At 39.0% G+C, this 20,533-nt stretch overlaps 2 protein-coding genes across 4 annotated transcripts in view; both read right to left on the reverse strand.

Annotated features, from left to right (window-relative positions):
- The window catches only part of LOC306849709 (uncharacterized protein), a 919,849-nt gene that overhangs the window by 760,671 nt on the left and 138,645 nt on the right, over window positions 1-20,533 (reverse strand). The window lies entirely within an intron of this gene.
- The window catches only part of LOC306849404 (inositol 1,4,5-trisphosphate-gated calcium channel ITPR3-like), a 38,886-nt gene that overhangs the window by 1,302 nt on the left and 17,051 nt on the right, over window positions 1-20,533 (reverse strand). For 2 of the 3 annotated variants that reach the window (XM_079384384.1, XM_079384386.1), the window contains 24 exons: window positions 19,921-20,041; window positions 18,237-18,418; window positions 17,906-18,054; window positions 17,651-17,759; window positions 17,039-17,126; window positions 16,706-16,881; window positions 16,440-16,602; window positions 14,543-14,691; window positions 12,247-12,447; window positions 11,918-12,028; window positions 11,726-11,821; window positions 11,536-11,637; window positions 11,170-11,256; window positions 10,975-11,052; window positions 5,172-5,364; window positions 4,958-5,080; window positions 4,625-4,797; window positions 4,378-4,542; window positions 1,988-2,177; window positions 1,736-1,810; window positions 1,531-1,652; window positions 1,279-1,444; window positions 523-683; window positions 47-208 (listed from right to left, as the gene is read on the reverse strand). In XM_079384384.1, coding sequence (XP_079240510.1) covers window positions 47-208; window positions 523-683; window positions 1,279-1,444; window positions 1,531-1,652; window positions 1,736-1,810; window positions 1,988-2,177; window positions 4,378-4,542; window positions 4,625-4,797; window positions 4,958-5,080; window positions 5,172-5,364; window positions 10,975-11,052; window positions 11,170-11,256; window positions 11,536-11,637; window positions 11,726-11,821; window positions 11,918-12,028; window positions 12,247-12,447; window positions 14,543-14,691; window positions 16,440-16,602; window positions 16,706-16,881; window positions 17,039-17,126; window positions 17,651-17,759; window positions 17,906-18,054; window positions 18,237-18,418; window positions 19,921-20,041 — 3,342 coding nt within the window. The remainder of the gene's footprint in view (window positions 1-46; window positions 209-522; window positions 684-1,278; window positions 1,445-1,530; window positions 1,653-1,735; window positions 1,811-1,987; window positions 2,178-4,377; window positions 4,543-4,624; window positions 4,798-4,957; window positions 5,081-5,171; window positions 5,365-10,974; window positions 11,053-11,169; window positions 11,257-11,535; window positions 11,638-11,725; window positions 11,822-11,917; window positions 12,029-12,246; window positions 12,448-14,542; window positions 14,692-16,439; window positions 16,603-16,705; window positions 16,882-17,038; window positions 17,127-17,650; window positions 17,760-17,905; window positions 18,055-18,236; window positions 18,419-19,920; window positions 20,042-20,533) is intronic. The other variant, XM_079384385.1, reaches the window with a different exon arrangement.

Below are 20,533 nucleotides of genomic sequence, written 5' to 3' on the forward strand. Positions count from 1 at the left end.
TGTACCAACATTATTAATGCTGGACAAACAGTGCTGACATAAGTACCTGTTCTTTCAGCTCTACTAACTGGCTTGTGAGTTGTGTGACTACTTTCATGGTGGAGGTGAGACGATCCTGCAGGTTCCTCATCTCATTCTGTTCTCCATCTCCATCAGTTACAACCAGAGACATGGCCTGCATGCGTGGGAACCAATCCAGGTTCTTGTTCTAACAAGAGGCGACAACAAGACTGAATCAAAACCCATTGCAAGGTGAACCAAGAGTGAAATAACTAAATTAAAGCAAAATAGAAAAAATAATAGTAATAATAATAATAATGACCAAAGAAACTAACAAAATAACAAAAAATGTATTCAAATAAAATGAAAGCTGAAAATACAAAATTAATCCTAATAAAAGTATTCATCAATAATATAATAACATAATATAAATAATACTGAAATAACATTGGTAACAGCTGTTAATATATAGAATGTGACCAGTATCCAAACAGCTGGAATTTTTCATTTTTATGAATTTACCTTTATCATATGGGCCACGTAGCTCTCTGGGCCAGTGTAATCTGTCTTGTTTTTCTCCCGTACCAGCACAATGAAATAGAGGTAGTGCCAGATGTTATGCTCAAATTTAATGTGTTCCTCGAATGATACAGTCTTATTATCAAACTTGTCCCTCTCGAGACCTGTTGAAATACAAATACAGATCAATTCCTTTCTGTGATGTTCTCTGATGATTTGTATAAACAGTACTCACAGTCATAATGCCTGTAAAGAAATACTAGGGTCATTTTTCAGCCACAACAAATCAATTAAGAAATTATATTTTGCAAAAATAAAATGAAGCCTATATTAAGAAACGTTAAAATTGTTTTTTTTTTAATTACAGTAATGAGAATATCATATTGCATTGCAGTAAACAGTGTTGGAAACTTGCTTAATTGTCAAAAATAAATCAATGCAAATTCAAAAGTTTGTGGTCAGTAAGATAAAAAAACAACACTTATTCTGCAAGGATGCATTACGTCTATATGCATTACGAATAATGAAATTATGCAATCCATAATTTCATTATTCCTTTTATAAATTTCTATTATTTACTTTCTATCTATAAAAAAAAGTTTCCACAAAATATTAAGCACCACACTGATAATAATAAGAAATGTTTCTTGAGCAGCAAATCAGCATGGTAGAATGATTTCTGAATGATCATGTGACACTGAAGAATAATGATGCTGAAAATTCAGCTTTGCATCGCAGTGTTTAAATCTAATTTCATACCACAAATGAAACAGGTGGTCTTCAATATCTCCTCTTTCTTTTGTTTTTCACTACGCAGGTCAGCAAAGGTGTCAATAATCACACCAAAAATCAAGTTGAGAACAATGATGATGACAATGAAGTAGAAGAGAAGGTCATACACCACACGAGCAGGGAACAAAGGCTCCTGTAAGTTGAACAACATTCTATCAGTTTGGTTAGGTTTTGTATTCCTGCATGCGCACATTTCTATATGGTTGTGAGTCTCCATACATTCTTTGAGGGTTTGCGCAGGACATCTCCCACACCTCCTCCGTTCCTCAGCCCATGATTCAGCACCGTAACGATACACATTAGAAGAGTGTCACACGCTCTCTCTGTATTGTCCTCTTCTTCTGCAAAGACATTAAAAACATTCACAGCTGAGTTCTGATGCCAACACAATAATATTAAATATTGTCTTTAATGCTAAACTCACCTTCTGATGGTGCAACCAACCCAGTTTCCTCTGTGCAATCCACTCCATCTGCACTGCAGCTGCTCATAGAGTTATCTGTACCGGTTTATGGGACAAGAAATGCCATTAAGCCTGTGGCATCAATAAATAATAAATGGTATGTAGTAGTTCAAATTTATCATGAACGCTGGATTTGATGCCAAATCTGCAAAAAACTATTCAGATGGCCTTGTGACACACCAGCAAAGATGAACAGAGGTGTATGCAATTTACCTGTATCTGCGATAGCAAGACGGTCCACTTCCATGATGAAGTCATTCCTGAGGAAGAGAAAGCCCACGATGGAGAACAGGTAGACCAGGATGATGGCCAAGACAGCAGTGAGGAGAATGGAGCGGCCGTTACGTGTCACACTCTTGATGACATTAAAGAGCGTCTCCTCGCGGTAGATCAGATCAAACAGCTAAAGGAGGTAAAAGAGAAGTGAGAAATGATTAGCAGAATATGTATGTCTTTTTCAGTCATACAAAATCATGTCACAGTTTCTCAATACATTTAAAGTACAGTATCTCCATTTTATTTATTCACCAAAAATATTTTTACTGGCATTTGATGCTTGGCAAACGTTTTGTGGCATATTTACAATATTGAGGAGTGAAACATTTCAGAAATGCAAAAAGGAAACCATTAAAAAAAAGCTACAGTATACACTACCGTACAAAAGCTTGGGGTAGATTTTTAAATGTTGTTCAAAGAAATCTCACCAAGGCTGGATTTATTTGATCAAAACACAGTAAAAACAATATTGTGAAATACAGGTGCATCTCAAAAAATTTGAATATCATGTTTTTTTTTTTACTTGTTTCAAAATGTGAAACTTTCATATATTCTAGATTCATTACATGTAAAGTAAAACATTTCAAAAGTTTTTTTCTTTTAATCTTGATGATTAGAGCTTACAGCTCATGAAAGTCAAAAATGCAGTATCTCAAAATATTAGAATATTTCCTAAGATCAATCAAAAAAAAGGATTTGCAAAACAAAAAAGTTCAAGTTGTTTAAAGTATGTTAATTTATGCACTCAATACTTGGTCGGGGCTCCTATAGCATAAATTCCAGCATCAGTGAGGAATGACATGGAAGCGATCAGCCTGTGGCTCTGCTGAGGCACTATTGAGCCTTCAGCTCGTCTGGATTGTTGGATTGACTGTTTCTCATCTTTCTCTTGAAAATATACCATAGATTCCATATGGGGTTCAGGTCAGGCATATTGGCTGGCCAATCAAGAACAGTAATATCATGGTCAGCAAAGCACTTGTAAGTGGTTTTGACACTGTGGGCAGGTGCTTAAGTCCTGCCGGAAAAGGAAATCAGCATCTCCATAAAGCTTGTCAGCAGATGGAAGCATGAAGTGCTCCAAAATCTCCTGGTAGACAGCTGCATTGACTTCAGACTTGATAAAACACAGTGGACCAACACCAGCAGACGTCACAGCACCCCTAATCATCACTGACTTCCAAAACTTCACACTGGACTTCAAACAGCTTGGGTTCTGTGCCTCTTCAGTCTTCCTCCAGACCTTGATTTCCAAATAAAATGCAAAAAATTACTTTTATCTGAAAAGAGGACTTTGGACCACTGAGCAACAGTCCAGTTCTTTTTCTCCTTAGCCCAGGTAAGATGCTTCTGATGTTTCGGTTTCAGAAGTGGCTTGGTAGCCGTTTTCGTGAAGATGTCTGAACGCGGTGACTCTTGATCCACTGACTCCAGCGTCAGTCCACTCCTTGTGAAACTCTCCCAAGTGTTTGAATCGGCTTTGCTTGACAGTATTCTCAAGCTTGCGGTCATCCCTGTTGCTTGTGCACCTTTTCCTAACCTATTCTTTCTTCCAGTCAACTTTTCATTTAATATGCTTTGATACAGCACTCTGTGAACAGACACGCCTTTCAGTAAAGACCTTCTGTGACTTACCCTCTTTGTGGAGGGCGTCAATGATTGTCTTCTGAATCTGGACCATTGCCAAGTCAGCAGTCTTCACCATTATTGTGGTTTCAAAGAACAAAAGACACCCAGAATTTATACTGTAGGGATGGTCATTTAATGAAACGCAAATGTAAATATTCTAATATTTTGAGATACTGGGTTTTTTACTTTCATGAGCTATAAGCTCTGATCATTAAAATTAAAACAATTAAAAAAAATTATTTAAATGTTTTACTTTACATGTAATGAATCTAGAATATATGAAAGTTTCACTTTATTAAATATTTTCACTTTATGAAAAATTCACTTTTTTTCTATTTTAATATATTTTTAAAAAGCTGAATTTAAAATCATTCCATCTGTCTTTAGTGTCACATGATCCTTCAGAAAGTTTTCTAATATGCTGATTTGGTACTCAAGAAACAATTATTTATTACTAAACTGCTTAATATTTTGGTGTGAATTGAATATTTTCAGGATATTTAATGTATAGAAATGTAAAAAAAAAAAAAAAAAACAGCACTTGAAATGTTAAACAGCATTTAATTGAAATTTGATCAATTTAATGCATCCTTGATTAATTAAAGTATTTATTTCTTTAAGAAAATAAGAAAACAAAAAAGAATAAGTTTAATCGGTAGGTAGTGTAAGAGTGATTCAATAAATTTTTTAACACCCACCAATATGCTGTAGAAGAGCTCGTGGACAAAAAGCCCCAGCGTGCTGGTTAACACATAGGCCAAATGGTACAGGAACTCCACGTCCATCACCATGGCTTTATAGCCCATGATGAAGGTGCCGTTGTTTCCCACAAAGCTCACCACAAACACAATCTTATTAATCAGCTGGTTAAAAAGAGAGATTTAGAATTAAATCCATTCGTTTTTATTTACGCAAACATATAGTATTATGGTAAGCAAGACTTACATTGAGAGCCCCCAGCAGGATGAGAGTTGGCCCGATGCCAAAGTGATAGATGCAGCGCAGGGTGATGGCAACAGTGAGGGACTGGAACCCATAGCGCTTGGATAACAGGCCCAAAACAGCCAGTCCAGCAAAACACCAGAACAGCATAAGCAGCAACGAAGTGTCTATACTACCTGGAAGCACAAGAGACTGTTAAAACTACATGAAAAATCATATTTGGAAAGCCAACTGTTGGCCCATAATTGTGTGCTTTAAAATTGATGGTAGGTAAATGTAGCATTTATACAATTAATACACTAAAGTTACCAACAGATAATGCACACATAAACATACCAGGATGACCAGAGTCATGAGGGTAGAACAAAGCGATGATCAGATTGATAAACACAGCCAGATTGAATGATATGGTGCCCCAGAGAGACATTCGACGAGAGAACCAGTACAGCACTGGCATGCCTAAAAAACACAAACATCACAATAAACCTGTGTTAAGGATCATTTGTGGCAGTTTGAACTCACTAAGCCACAGGCTAAGCCCAACACTTACTTCGAAGTTTTTTCTGCCATTCCATTTCATTGTGCAGGAAAGAGGTCTGATCGAAGAAGTGTGTGACCTTGCTGCCCTGCTCATCCTGCTCTGTGGTGTTAAACACACGGACCTTTGAGTCCTCCGTCAGGAACTCACAGATGGGGTGAACAGGAAACACTATCTGCTCCATACTACGGTCCTCCCGCACAATCTGCATGTGACATGCCAACAGAAATTATTTCACAACTTCTCATAATTACGGATGAATATTATCACATCAACCACAACATTTAATTTATATTCTGTTTGGAGACATTGGTAGAGCAGAAATTACAATAAGAGCATATATTACAACTAGGGATCTCCTTACATTTTATCGATACTGCTTATCGATACCGGTACTTATCGATACTACTCTATAATTTGGTGCAAAATAAATGATGTGAAAAGACGTTGAAAATTTCAAGTTATTTTATTTGAACTTTAGCTGTCTCGAAGCAAACAGAAAAGGGCACATAAAGCACATTTTTAAAATAAACACAGAGAGAGACAGAGAGAGAGAGAGATTTTCTCAGCATACCACTCTACAGAACAACATAATAGAACATCATGTGCATAGGAGCACAACAGAATATAATAGAGAATTCTGGCATCTCTAGCAATTTTCATTTAAGAAAATTTACATTTTCGCAGGAAGCACAAGTGATCTCTCCTTACAAAGAATGAATGAATGAGGCATTTATATAGCGCTTTGTGTATTATTGTACACCCAAAGCGCTTTACAATCATGTGGGGGGTCTCTCCTAAACCACCACCAGTGTGCCGCATCCACTTTGATGATGTGATGGCTGCCACAGTACAACGGCGCCAGTGCGCTCACCACACACCAGATACAGAGTGTCCCTCTCTGTTTTAGAGGGACTGTTTTTTAGGGATGCACGATATGAAAAATGTTAACCGATACCGATAACTGATAATTAAGTCCTTCTCATGGCCGATACCGATACCAATAAATTCATATTTTTATATTATAATTTTCATATAATCTGCAGTTTGTGCACCCAGGAGAATACAAAATCTTTGTAGCAATTTAAAGCTATCTTTAGATATATTTATCATGTCTGTAAGGCATGTATTTCGGTTCATTTTTGTGAACGACAGTCGCGTATCACAGATCAGATTTCATTTATCACCTGAGGAGAGAGTCGAGCTGACTGACACGAGTGAGGTGAAAAAGACAAGACGATGACAGAAGAGTTTCAAAACGAAATGTAAAAGCACCTGTTTTAAAAATATTTTTGGATTTTGAAAAGCCTGTTGACCAGCCATTTATCTAAGGTGATATTGGAAGGTCTATTTATTTATTTATTTTTTAAACATTCGTTTCTCATTTAGCCTATTTGGTTCCACAGTATTTGCTGATTTTAATTTTATTTAAACTGTGATATTTTTCCCATTATTTTACATCAAGATGTATGCAGTCCGTGCCTCAAAACTTTCTATCTCACTAATAAACGTTCTACGTTTTATAATTATTTGTTCCTCAGTCTTTACTGATTTTCAGTTTTGTATAGGCCTACCATGCATATTTAAAATTTGTAAGTTATCTGTTATTTTATATTAGGCATATAGCATGGTGCATTTTTATTCGTTTTGTAAATAAAAGTTAGCTATATGTTCTATGTTGTATTTTGTTTGATGCCGAATTGCCGTTAATATAAAAGTGAAAAAATACAAACGGTGCCTTTACAAGCTATTTAAGCAAAGGAAAGTGAGAAAACTCAAGCGAACTAAAAACAAACAACTGCTTGACGCCGAATTGCCACTAATTTAAAAGTGAAAATAAAACTCGCACAGAGCTTACAAGCTATTTAAAACCGGAGGAAAGCGAGGAAAAAAGAGAGAAGACTCAAACAACGTCCACCACCCCCCCCTCCCCATCCACCGAGGTGATACCGGTAAGGTGTTGACACACGTCAATTAACCATTGGGAAAATTTCCGCACCGTCACAACCCTACTTGATACCTTTTTTCCTCCTTGCTGAACATGCGTTGGAAATAGCAATGGCATTGCCCTCCTCTGCCACCGAGAAAAACTTCCAGACCGCCGAAGACATGTTCGCAAATGATGACGTAATGAGCACAACACATGCTGAGAGTCACTGCAGTTTAAAGCTTCAATCACTTGCACTCGGAAAGAAGATAAATCTCAGATAAATCAGACTGATTGATTGATTTACCAGCAAGCATACTTTATCGGATCTAGTTATCGGATTTAATTTATTTATCGGAGCAATAAAATTGATGTAATTTTCTCTCATATCGGTCGATAATTTATCGGTCCGATAAATATCGTGCATCCCTACTGTTTTTAGCTATATGATAAATTATAGTGATGCTCCAATCAGGATTTTTTTTTTGTGTTGGGAGTCGCCCAACTCGCAGCTCTACAGATGTCTATCCACGTACTGTCACAGTGCACGTACAGGACAGAGCAAAGTTGCCTCGGATTGGGAGTAGAACCAGTGGGCGGTTTCCGGAGATGCAAACAGGTCTCCCTGAGCAACTCTGAACCAACTCCAAATCAGCTGGGCTGCCTGGGGAGGGAGTCTCCACTCCCCAGGAAGTGGCGCTCGAGACAGCTCGTCGGCCGCCTGATTGAATACTCCTGGGATGTGGATGACACGAAGGGACCTCAGATGCTCCTGACTCCAGAGGAGGAGGTGGCGGGCGAGTTGTGACATGCGACGGGAGCGTAAACCGCCTTGCCTGCTTCAGGGGCACTCCTGCCCGAAGGAAAAAGGGATCCGTCCAAGGGCTGAAGGTCTTGCGGCAGGCCGGTGTAATTTGAACCCGGTGAGTACTGCGTTTCCACGCCCACATCGGGATTTGGCCATGGAGCCAGTGCTGAAGCGGTCTCATATGGAGCAGACCGAGCTGAACTGTTGCCGTAGCTGCAGCCATATGCCCCAGGAGCCTCTGAAAGAGCTTTAAGTGGGACCGCCGTCCTGCCTGATAAAGTCTTGAGGCACTTCAGCACCGACTGAGCACATTCCTGGGTGAGGCGTGCTGTCTGGTTGACCGAATCCAACTCCATGCCGAGAAAAGAGATCCTCTGCATTGGCAAGAGTTTGCTCTTTTCCCACTTGACGCGAAGACCCAACTGGCTGAGGTGCCTGAACACCAGGTCCCTGTGTACGCACAACTGCTCTCGAGATTGTGCAAGTATGAACCAGTCGTCGAGGTAGTTGAGGATGCGCACACCTTGTACTGATATGCCTGACCCTCGAACGCGAAATCGCAGGAATGGCCTGTGTCGTGGGAGGATCGAGACATGAAAGTACACATCCTTCAGGTCGATCACTGTAAACCAATCTAGGGGACAGACACACCCAAAAATGCGTTTCTGCATCAACATCTTGAACGGCATCTTGTGAAGTGCACGGTTCAAAACTCGCAGATCCAAAATCAGTCGTAACCCACCGCTTTTCTTGGGTACAATGAAGTAAGGGCTGTAAAACCCCGACCTCATATCGGCTGGAGGGACCGGTTCTATCGCATCCTTCGCCAGCAGGATTACGATTTCCGCACACAAGAAAGGGGCATCGATGGCCTTGACTGAAGTGAACAGGATGCCCCTGAACTTGGGGGGACGCCAGGTGAACTGAATCGAGTAGCAGAGTCTGATGGTCCGCAGGAGCCACCGAGACGGACCAGGGAGTGCTAGCCAGGCTCTGAGAGACCATGCCAGCGGGACCAACAGGGCCACCGACGTACCCACAGTGTGGCAGCGAGGTGGACCACAGGGACCCGGCCCGGGGCCTGTAACTGCAGGGGTGTGCAGTGTAACACTCACCCTGATTCCTCCTCGTGTGGGAGAAAACACAGGAACACGGCTTGAGGCTTGTGACGACTTGAAGCGGGGACTTGAGTGCTACCGCCCTTACCTGGTTACACGAATGGGCAGGAGGGGTGCTCTTGGACAACCACCCGTTGCCTGCTGGCGAGAGAGGAGGAGGGAAGTGATCCCTTGATGCACGGTTCACCACTCTCATCCTCTTGAGACCCAGAGATTGAGGAAACCTCTCTTTTATTGATGTTTTGGGTACAAAAACAAAACCAAAGATTCTCCACCCATCTCCCGACGAGCACTCTCCTCCATCTCTGGGTCGCCCGTCTCAGGGCCCCTTGCACTTGTGCTTGCCGCCAGGTTTGGCGGGGGCCCGGACGGGCTGGGCGTCCTGCCTGCGACCGGCTCCACGACGCTGCCTGGTGGAAGGCTGCTGCGTGGGAGCGGGGGCAGCCGCAGGGGGGCGCCCACGGTGACAAGCAGGCTGAGGGGCTGCGGCCGGGGTGGAAGCAGCAGGTTTCCTCCGGCGCATGATGTGTTTGATCGCCTCAGTCTGTTTCTGTACTGCTGGGAAAACTGCTGGGCAAAGTTCTCGACAGCGTCGCCGAAGAGGCCGGTCTATGACACGGGAGCATTCAGGAACTGTACCTTCTCCTGCTCCTTCATGAAGGCCAGACACAGCCAGAGATGGCGCTCCTGGACCACAAGCGTGGACATCGCAGAGACTGTGTGGTCAAATTCGTTGCTCGAAGCGCGAGGTCCATCGCAGCATGCAGCTCATGTAGAACCGCCAGGTCATGATCACCCTCGTGCAGGTCTCTCAGGGCTTTGGCCTGATGGACCTGCAGTAACGCCATGGTGTGGAGGGCAGAAGCCACCTCCCCACAAGCTCTATAAGGTGCCTTCCACGATCTTGTAAGCTCCTCATGCACCTCCGGGAAGAATGGCATCGGAGGGGGGCGCGGAGAACCAGCGCAACCCCCACCGAGAAACCACTCGTCCAACCTCGAAGGATCGTGACACGGTAGAGGATTCCACACGAGCCCGACATTCACGGCGGCCCGGGAAAGCATAGCCGTCATCGCTGGGTCTGGCTCGGACAACACTATCACACCCGAAGGGGGCAACGCAGCCGAGTCATCATCCCCGGAGAACGAGAGCTTGTTATGAGACATTATATGACATAATAACTCTATATTCAGGGCTGCTTCATCATTGTTCCTGGTTCTGTTGACACATGTTGACTCACGTGAGCCATCTGCTGGTGTGTACCCAAATAACACGCGTCTACAATTATTCTCCTCAAATGTAGCCTTAAAATAGACTAATATGTATATGGTTTAAATTTTTTAATGTTGTGTATAAACTATATAAATTTTTTACTTGTAGGCTACATGTAAAAGAAATAATAAAATAATAATAATACAAATAAAACTGTAAAACTAAACTGTATAGCCACTAGATGTCTGCATAGCCTTTTATATAAATATATATATATACGGGCTGTAATATCTAGATGGTGAAACAAGATGCAATTTTCAAATAGTTTTTCCTATATATTTTAAAATAATAGTTAAATAAAAGTAAGCTACTTAGATATTGCTTTTTTTACTTTATTTACATATGTAACTAAAATGGACACAAAGGTAATCAGATTACATTACTTTCATATTGTGGTACTAGGATTATGTTACTGAATAATTTTTTGATGAAGTAATTTGTAACTGTAATGGAATACATTTTAAAAGTAACCCTCCCAACCCAGCCAATATTAGGCCGGATGTATTTTTTTACGTCCAAAAAGAGGACATGTCCGGGAAAAAGAGGACATCACCCTACGTCACCCTACCTGAAGCTTATCGGTAGTCCGATATTGACCCAATTACGTACCAGTCCACAAAAAGACCAGTTCTCGGTACCCATCCCTAATTACAACACACAAAGAGAAAATAATATTATTTTTTGTATTACCTCAATCTGAGCCGTTTGACGATCATAGTACTCTAATGGATCCTCCTGTAGCTCCTCCTGCTGCTTGTTCAAAGTGAGCTGCAATAAACACAAGCAAAAAAACTCAAAAACAGAAAATGTCTTACATACTGAATGCATGTTCTAGGAAATAGTGAAAATATGCTTCTAGTCCTTAAAGTAAAATTCACAAGTTACCATAGAAGAGATGCTTTCCTCTCCTTCCTCAATTGTCTTCTTTTGTGGTTTAAGCAGTGTGATGAGCATTTTGTTGTGCCGGGCAAGCTACAAAAAAAAAAAAAAAGAGAGAGAAAACTGAAACTTGATGGTCTTTAGAAGTAAACTACCAGTAATAATAAAAAAAAATTATAATAATGACAATAACAATATGCATATGTTTTAATTGTTGTGGTCTATTGGTTGTTTATTGACTGTTGTGTTAAAATGCAATTAAAAATCATCTCTACATATCAGGTAATGAACACAAAATAAGGCAAAATAAAAATTCAGTAGGGGTCATAAAAACAATTCTCCAAAGTATATCTTTATGATGTAGTTGTCCACCTGTAATGCCAGGATGTAGATGTTGTGTCCAACTTCCCGTGGCGAAACTTCTCCCTCCTCATTTTCACCCTCTTGCTGGTAAGCCTTTTTTATCACCTCCACCTGAAGACATCCAATACAGTACTCAGTAATGATAAAACACTACGGTTACACTTCATACACATAATACACAAGACACAGCAAAACTGACCAGTTCCCGGGGTCGAAGGTTAAACAGGATCCTCTCTGCATTCTCACTGTCATGACGACTCTCCATCAAAGCAAGCAAGAGCTTAGAGGCATTGTCCTGACAATAATCACATATAGTTGAAAATAATGATGAACATGATTTATTTATGATTAAAGTAGAGCCTCTGTGTTTGTGTCAGGACTGTATCCTCACCTTGAGCTGCAGCACCAGCTCTATACGGTAACGACAGAGAGGACTGATGTCATTAAGAATCAAGGCTGTGATGATGTCAATGCCGTTGCACTCATGAGAGACAATGCATGTCTTCAGAGAAACAAAAAAATCAATAAGAATTTCATGAATTCAATTTTTTTCTGAATTTAAAAAAAAAAACGTAATTTGTCTCGTGTCAGTAGCACACAAGTTGATGTTTTTAGAATAATCATCAGCTTGTGTGCTTTATAACAGTTGGTAAGTGAACCTCTTTCTGAATCTGGTGTTTTCTGATTCTGTTTCTGAATCTCCTGTAGTAGAAATCTCACCTGGTTCTCTTGGCATGGTCCTTGGCAGTACTCTGTGAGGGTCTCCAGGGTCTGTGTGATCAGCTCCACGTTGTTCTCATTGATGTAAAGGCCCAGCAGACCAAGCCCTCCTGTTGTGCTGCCGCACATGATGTCCAGAAACTGGAGTGTCTCACAAACCAGGTTATAATTTGTTTTATTGCTTTGAGAGCGAAGAAAATTCTAGGGCAAAGAACATGGAATTTATTAAATGAATAGACTATAATAAAATAAATACTATAGTAAATTATAATTTTGTTTAATTTCTCAGAAGAGAAGACTTCATATCTTCAACTTGCATCTCCAATAAATGTATCTTGATTTAGGACTTTAGATATTTGTATTGGAAAACAAGACAATAATACTGAGGAAGACTTTCTGCTCTGATTTAAGACCTTTTTAATAATAATATTAATAATAATAATAATAATGCATTTTATTTGTAGGCGCCTTTCTTGACACTCAAGGTCACCGTACATCATTAACAAGACAATCACAATATTAAATTAAATAAAAACAACAAAAAAACACACAATGCAGTTGTGAGCAGAGGGAGTAAGCTATTCTAAACAGATGGAGAGAGTTGATGTTACGAGTTCCAGAGCTGGGTAACAAGTAGTAACAATACTACTTGTTTTAAAAAAAAAAAGAGGGCAGTTGTGGCCTAATGGATAGAGAGTTGGACTTGTAACCTGAAGGTCGTGGGTTTGAGTCTCAGGTCCGGCAGGGATTGTAGGTGGGGGAGTGAATAACCAACACTCTCTCCACCCTCAATATCACGACTGAGGTGAGACCCTTGAGCAAGGCACCGAACCCCCAACTGCTCCCCGGGCGCCGCAGCATTGGCTGCCCACTGCTCCGGGTGTATGTTCACTACTCAGTGTACACTTGGATGGGTCAAATGCAGAGCACAAATTCCAAGTATGGGTCACCATACTTGGCCACACACCACTTACCTTTCCCTTTCTATTTATTAACAAGGCGGACAGGGGGAACAGTGAGATGGATGGAGGAAGAGGATCTGAGAGTGCGAGCGGGTGTGGCAATATGGAGGAGGTCAAAAAGATATGGAGGGGCGAGATTTTGAATAGCTTTAAAAGTGAGGAGAAGTATTTTGTAGTTAATACGTTAAGTGATGGGGAGCCACTGAATCTGTTGTAAAATGGGTGGGATGTGATAAATAGAGGGGGTGCAAGTGATAATACACTGCAAAAAAAAATGCTTTTCTTACTTAGAATTTTTGTCTTGTTTCCAGCCAAAATATCTAAAAAATTCTTAAAATCAAGAAGGATTTTCAAGACAAGTAAAAATTATTGTCTTGTTTTCAGAAAAAACATGTCAAAATTAAGAGAGTTTTTGCTTAGAACAAGCAAAATAATCTGCCAGTAGGGTAAGCAAAATCATCTTATTTCAAACAGAAAACAATATTATTTTGCAGATTATTTTGCTTGTTTCAAGCAAAAACTCACTAAATTTTGACATGTTTTTTCTGAAAACAAGACAATTTTTACTTGTCTAGAAAATCCTACTTGATTTAAGAATTTTTTTACATTTTGGCTCGAAACAAGACAAAAAAATCTATGTAAGAAAAGCATTTTTCGCAGTGTACGAGCAGCTGAGTTTTGGCCCAGTTGTATTTTATGGAGGGTTTTATGCAGGAGGCCAAACAGAAGGGAATTGCGGCAGTCTAAACGAGAGGTGACTAGGCTGTGAACGAGAAGATGGTTGATGCTTCAACAGTGGAAGTAAGCAGACCGGGTAACATTATTAACATGGGAGGTGAAAGATGGGGTACTGCCGAAGATGACACAGACTCTTAACCTGAGGGGAGGGGGAGATGAAGGAATTATCAGGGAATAGAGAAATTATGGAGTTTGTTTAATGTTGATCTTGTGCCTAAAAGAAGTTGTTTTGTTTTATTGCTGTTTAATTTGATTTGTTCATATAAATTATTGCAGGAGATGGGCAACTATAAAGCAACTATTTTTTCAAGGATTTTGTAGATGAATGGAAGATTTGAAATAGGATGAAAATTATTAAGGTTGATGGGATCTGAACCAGGTTTCTTGAGAATTTTAGTTACAACAGCTGTTTTGAGAGAAGAATGAACAATTCCAGTGGTAAGGGAAGAGTGAGAGATGTCTGTGATAAAAGGAGAGAGAGGGAAAGGTGGCATTTACAAGAAAAGTAGGAAACCCTGATCATTCTCAAAGCATGCTAGATGACATGATCATCATAGCTGTTCCTAAGATGATTGTTGATGTGGGGTTGTTCAGACCTGAAGGTCCTGATTGTGGTTCTCACAGAGCAGCTGTAAAAAGCGCAGGATGGGTTTCATTATGGTGACAGAGGGGCCCATTTCTGTATCTACTTCCTGCAGCTCAGGTTGAGGTGGCTGCTCAGGTTGGCCAAAGGAAGGCCCTGCACCTATAGAAAACCATTGTTAGAGTCAGCAATGAATGTAGATTTAACTGTTTCATTTATTAGAAATGTATACAATGTTCCCTCTATTTTTTTTTTCTTGCTGAGCAAAACTTTTCTCTATTTTGCGGACATTTCGGGCACCTGAGCAAAAACATTCTTTATACCAGACCTGTACAGCGCGCGCACAAAAAAGTGTGTTAACTTTTAACTTTAATGTGCTATTTATATATGATTTGACCCTTGATGTAACTAAATGATGTACATTTTAAGTTATCCTTAGAAAACATTTTTACAGTACAATACAGAGCCGTTCAAAAGTTAAGTAAATTTTTTAAAGAAGTTTCTTATGCTCATCAAGGCTAAATCGATTTGATAAAAAAAATACTGAATATTATTTCACAAAATAATAGTGTGAAATATTATTGCAATTTAAAATAAAAGTTTTCTATTTGAATATACTTTAAAATATAATTTATTCCTGTGAAGCAGGATCAGTGTCACATGATCCTTCAGAAATCCTTCTAATATGCCAATTTATAATAAATATTTTTCAGCATTCTTTGAGAAATAAAAAGTAAAAAGAACAGTGTTTATTCAAAATATACATTTTTACAATAACAAAAAAATGTACAATATACACTACTATTCAAAAGTTTGGGGACAGTACCTTTTTTTTCCTTTCTTATTTCTTATGATTTTTTTAATTAATACTTTTATTCAGCAAGGATGTGTTAAATGGATAAACAGTGATAGTAAAGACTTATATTGTTAGAAAATATTTAAATTTTTAATTAATGCTGTTCTTTTTAACTTTTTATTAGCCTAATCAAAGAATCAAAGAAAAAAGGATCCAAAAAATATTAAGCAGCACAACAGTTAACACACTGATAATAAATCAGAATATTAGAATGATTTCTGAAAGATCATGTGACACTGAAGAGTGGAGTAATGATGCTGAAAATTCAGCTTTGCTTTACAGGAATACACTATATTTTAAAATATATTAAAATAGAAAACCAATATTAGAAATTGCAATAGCCTAAGAGTTCACAATATTACTGTTTTGTTTTCTCTCTCTCTGTATTTTGATCAAATATTTATTAGGTGTATAATATAGGCCTAACATAATATAGGCCTAATATAATATAAAATCAACACAACAGAAGCATTTAAACTGATAGAATAGAAAACAAACTGAAGCATTTAAACTGAGATCTGTAAGTTAAATAAAAAAAAAAAATTAAAAAATTCTTATATAACTATCTAAACATACCTATAAAGTACAGTTTGTACAATACACCTGTGTGTGACTGTAAATGTCTCAGAGTTTTGTTACCGTTCTGTGCCCATCATCCGCTATTTCCAGCACTTAATCAAGCCACTCTTCTTTAATTCATGAGGACGTTTTATTTCACATGTCATTGCTCTTGATTTGAGCTATTTCGTCCGCAACCATTGAAGTATTTGGTTTCTACAGTGACTGATTTGGCGCACATCATTCTCTTTCTATGAAACCTGTAAACCGCCTTCACCGGTTCTAAATCTATAGCGGTTTACCCGAGCATTGTAATTATTTCAATTTTTACTAGAATACAATCAAATGGCTTTCCCAACTCAATTTTGTGTGTGCGTGGCCGCAGTGTAAAAATAAGATGTAGCATTACTTCATTAACTAACTTAATAACAGAATAATTTTGAACCTTTCCTCTCACAATGTCTGCACTTCATACACTTTTTGTTTTTCAAATTACCTGTCTCTATATCTTTGTCATCTTTGGCTTTATTGCTCATTTCCCCCACGTTGACAGAGATGGTGGATTTGATGTCCAGCTGTGCATTCTTCATGCGGTCATTTAGTACTTTAAAAAACCTCTCCGATTTGTTGTCTCCCATCATGAGTTTGTAGAAGGAGTTCTGTTATAAACAGGAACCGATTTATATATAATAATGGGTACTTTTCCTTGAAAATGCAACAATTATGACCAAAGCTATATTTTTACTGAAGCTGCTTCCCCACCTGGATCTCTGTGTTGCCTCCTTCCAGCAGACAGATAGCGAGCTGAATGCTCTCCTGAAAGATCTTCTCATTCTTAGAACTGGTTATGAGGTCTATGAAGAGTTTGGTGCCACCTTCTTTGTCCAGACGACACTGTAATGCTGCAACTGCCAGCCAGTCTCTCTCTCCCTCTCCACCTGCACATACACACACCACTATTTTACACAAGACATCCACAAAAGTTTTTTGTGCTGATCTGGTTAACAATTACAAAACTAGTCAAAATTAAGCACTCTTGTTTGTGTGATATTACTAAATTATTCTATGATTTTACATCAGTAAATAACAAATTACCTCCTCCATGTTCAACAAGCTCTGTTTTGATGTTCTTTTTGTTGTTGTAGAGGTAGTTCTGGAGCAATACCTTTCTTAAGGCAAAGCCCTGCAAAAGACAGCACTTTTACTGTTATATGAAACCAATTGCAATGACTACAAAACCCAAACTAACCCACCCAAAATAAAAAGTTTTGGCATTAAAAGACATTTCCAGAAGTCCCTTTTTACTCTGGAAATAACACCAAGCAATATTCTAGGTTAAATACAACTGTCCATAGCATCTGTGACACTGTAAATTCATTTCAACTCATTCCTCAATTTGTAAAAACAAAGGAAAATGCACGAATGATGTGAAAAGTAACAATTTAATGTTTCTAAAATGTTTCTAATTATTTAGGAATATACCTTAGAACAGAATGTACCTTGTATTGTAAATATGATATTCATATTAAATATTTATTGTTTAGAATATTAGGTTAAACTAAGAATATATTTCGGAAAGCTAAATGATTAGAATGCATAAAAAATAATTAACTTCACCCAGTTAATATGTTAAGTTAATCATTTACATTTGAATGAGAAATTGTTTGATTATGCGGTGATCTTATTTATATTATTATCTAATCTCACCTTCTCATCAAAGTCCAGTTCACGAATGAGCATTTCCTGTAGAGTTCTGAGCACTTTGATACAGAGCTTCTCGTCTGAATTCATGAGGGACTTTGTGTGCTGGATCAATCTGCACAAAGTAAAAAGAGTAAGGTGATGATGACGCACCCTCACAAATAGTAAAACAGTATTATGCAACATAAATTCTGTGTTTATTTGACTGAGTAAATGTCCCAAATTATGGTAAAAGTCCCAGTTTAGACAGAAGTGACTCACTTAGATATGAAGCCTCCTGATTCACAGCGTGATCGAGCATCTGTGCCTTCCAAGAACAACAGCTCGGGCTGGTGCAGCACATCCACCAGCACTGACAGCTCTGCATTAACCAATGGCATCACACGCTCCTCCAGTGTGTTGATGATATCCTAAGTGTTACAGAAACAGTAATACACTACATTTACAGTATACATTATTATTGATAGAAATATGACTACAACAAACTAGTTAACTCTGTATGTAAGACAGTCACAATATTTTTGACAAACAACTTTAATAATTTCTATTGGAATCACTAGGAGATTAAGTAGGCACACATGCATATAGGCACCTGCAGTTTCTCAATGATGTTTTTGTAGTCCCAGGGGTTGGTGGGAGCAGCAGGCCGTGTGAGGCGTGACAGGTTTTTGTTGTTGTGGCTGGAGCGAGACAGTGTGAGGGCATTACTGTGACTCAACATCATATTGACATGAGCCTCCAACTCTATCGGCAGAGGGATGGAGCGACTCTTTGCTGTGGGAACAGTCAGATAAACAAATAAGTTGTCTGGTCATATTCCAAAAACCTTTACTACAGTGGGGGAAAAAAATATTTGATCCCCTGCTGATTATGTACTTTTGCCCACTGACAAAGAAATTATCAGTCTATAATTTTAATGGTAGGTTTATTTGAACAGTGAGAGACAGAATAACAACAAAAAAATCCTGAAAAACGCATTTCAAAAAAGTTATAAATTGATTTGCATGTTAATGAGTCAAATAAGTATTTGATCCCTTCGCAAAACATGACTTAGTACTTGGTGGCAAAACCCTTGCTGGCAATCACAGAGGTCAGACGTTTCTTGTAGTTGGCCACCAGGTTTGCACACATCTCAGGAGGGGTTTTGTCCCACTCCTCTTTGCAGATCCTCTCCAAGTCATTAAGGTTTCGAGGCTGACATTTGGCAACTCGAACCTTCAGCTCCCTCCACAGATTTTCTATGGGATTAAGGTCTGGAGACTGGATAGGCCACTCTAGGACCTTAAATGTGCTTCTTCTTGAGCCACTCCTTTGTTGCCTTGGCCGTGTGTTTTGGGTCATTGTCATGCTGGAATACCCATCCAAGACCCATTTTCAATGCCCTGGCCCTTGACGGTACATGGCCCTGTCCATCGTCCCTTTGATGCGGTGCAGTTGTCCTGTAAAACAGAAAAACACCCCCAAAGCATAATGTTTCTACCTCCATGTTTGATGGTGGGGATGGTGTTCTTGGGGTCATAGGCAGCATTCCTCCTCCTCCTCCAAAAACGGCGAGTTGAGTTGATGCCAAATAGCTTGATTTTGGTCTCATCTGACCACAACACTTTCACCCAGTTCTCCTCTGAATCATTGGCAAACTTCAGATGGGCCTGTAGCTGTACATGTGCTTTCTTGAGCAGGGGGAACTTGCGGGCGCTGCAGGATTTCAGTCCCTCATGGCGTAGTGTGTTACCAATTGTTTTGTTGGTGACTATGGTCCCAGCTGCCTTGAGATCATTGACAAGATCCTCCTGTGTAGTTCTGGGCTGATTCCTCACCGTTCACATGATCATTGAAACTCCACGAGGTGAGATCTTGCATGGAGCCCCAGTCGGAGGGAAATTGACAGTTATTGTGTTTCTTCTATTTGAGAATTATCACACCAACTGTTGTCATCTTCTCACCAGCCTTGTGTAGGTCTACAATCTTGTCCCTGACATCCTTGGACAGCCCTTTGGTCTTGGGCATGGTGGATTTTTTCTGGATTTTTTTGTTGTTATTCTGTCTCTCACTGTTCAAATAAACCTACCATTAAAATTATAGACTGATAATTTCTTTGTCAGTGGGCAAACGTATAAAATTAACAGGGGATCAGATCATTTTTTTCCCCACTGTATATATGAGAACTGAAACTTTAGGCAAATTTTAGGCCTGTAAAATAATAAAAAAAAAACTTTTCTTTTTCTTTTTGTATAGCTTAGAATCCATCTACTCTCTTAGAAAGCAAGTTGACCTACTTGTCACTGCCAAAGTTCGGATGCAGGACTCTACTTGGACTTTTTGTTGTGCCTGTAGCCAGGGACAATCTAACAGACGCATAGTAGACTGCAGCAGCTGCTTAACAATGGTATGATGAGCCTGAATGAGAGAAAAGAAAGAGAAAATGAGAGGGAGGAAGAGAAACCTGGAGAATTAAATGTGAATTTTAACTTAATACTTTTTTTCAGCAATGGCATTAAACTGATCACAAGTAAAAGTAAAGGCTTTTACATGGTTACAAATTTCTTTTTTAAAATAAATGCTGTTATTTGAACTTTGTTAATCAAAAATGTACCACGATTTTGACAAAAATATTAAGCAGTACAACTATATTAAACATTGATAATAATAAATGTTTTTTGAGCACCAAATCAGCATATTAGAAAGATTTTTGAAGGATCATGTGACACGAGTTATGAGTGCTGAAATGTTAGCTGTGCCATCACAGGAATAAATTTCATTTTATAACATGTCCACATATAGAAAAGTTATTTCAAACTGTAATAATATTTCACAGTATCACTGTTTTTACTGTAATTTTGATCCAATAAATGAACTTTCAAAAACTAACAATCTTCCCCAAAATTTTGA

The sequence above is a fragment of the Barbus barbus genome, assembly GCF_936440315.1.
Source record: "Barbus barbus genome assembly, chromosome: 29".
NCBI lineage: Eukaryota > Metazoa > Chordata > Actinopteri > Cypriniformes > Cyprinidae > Barbus > Barbus barbus.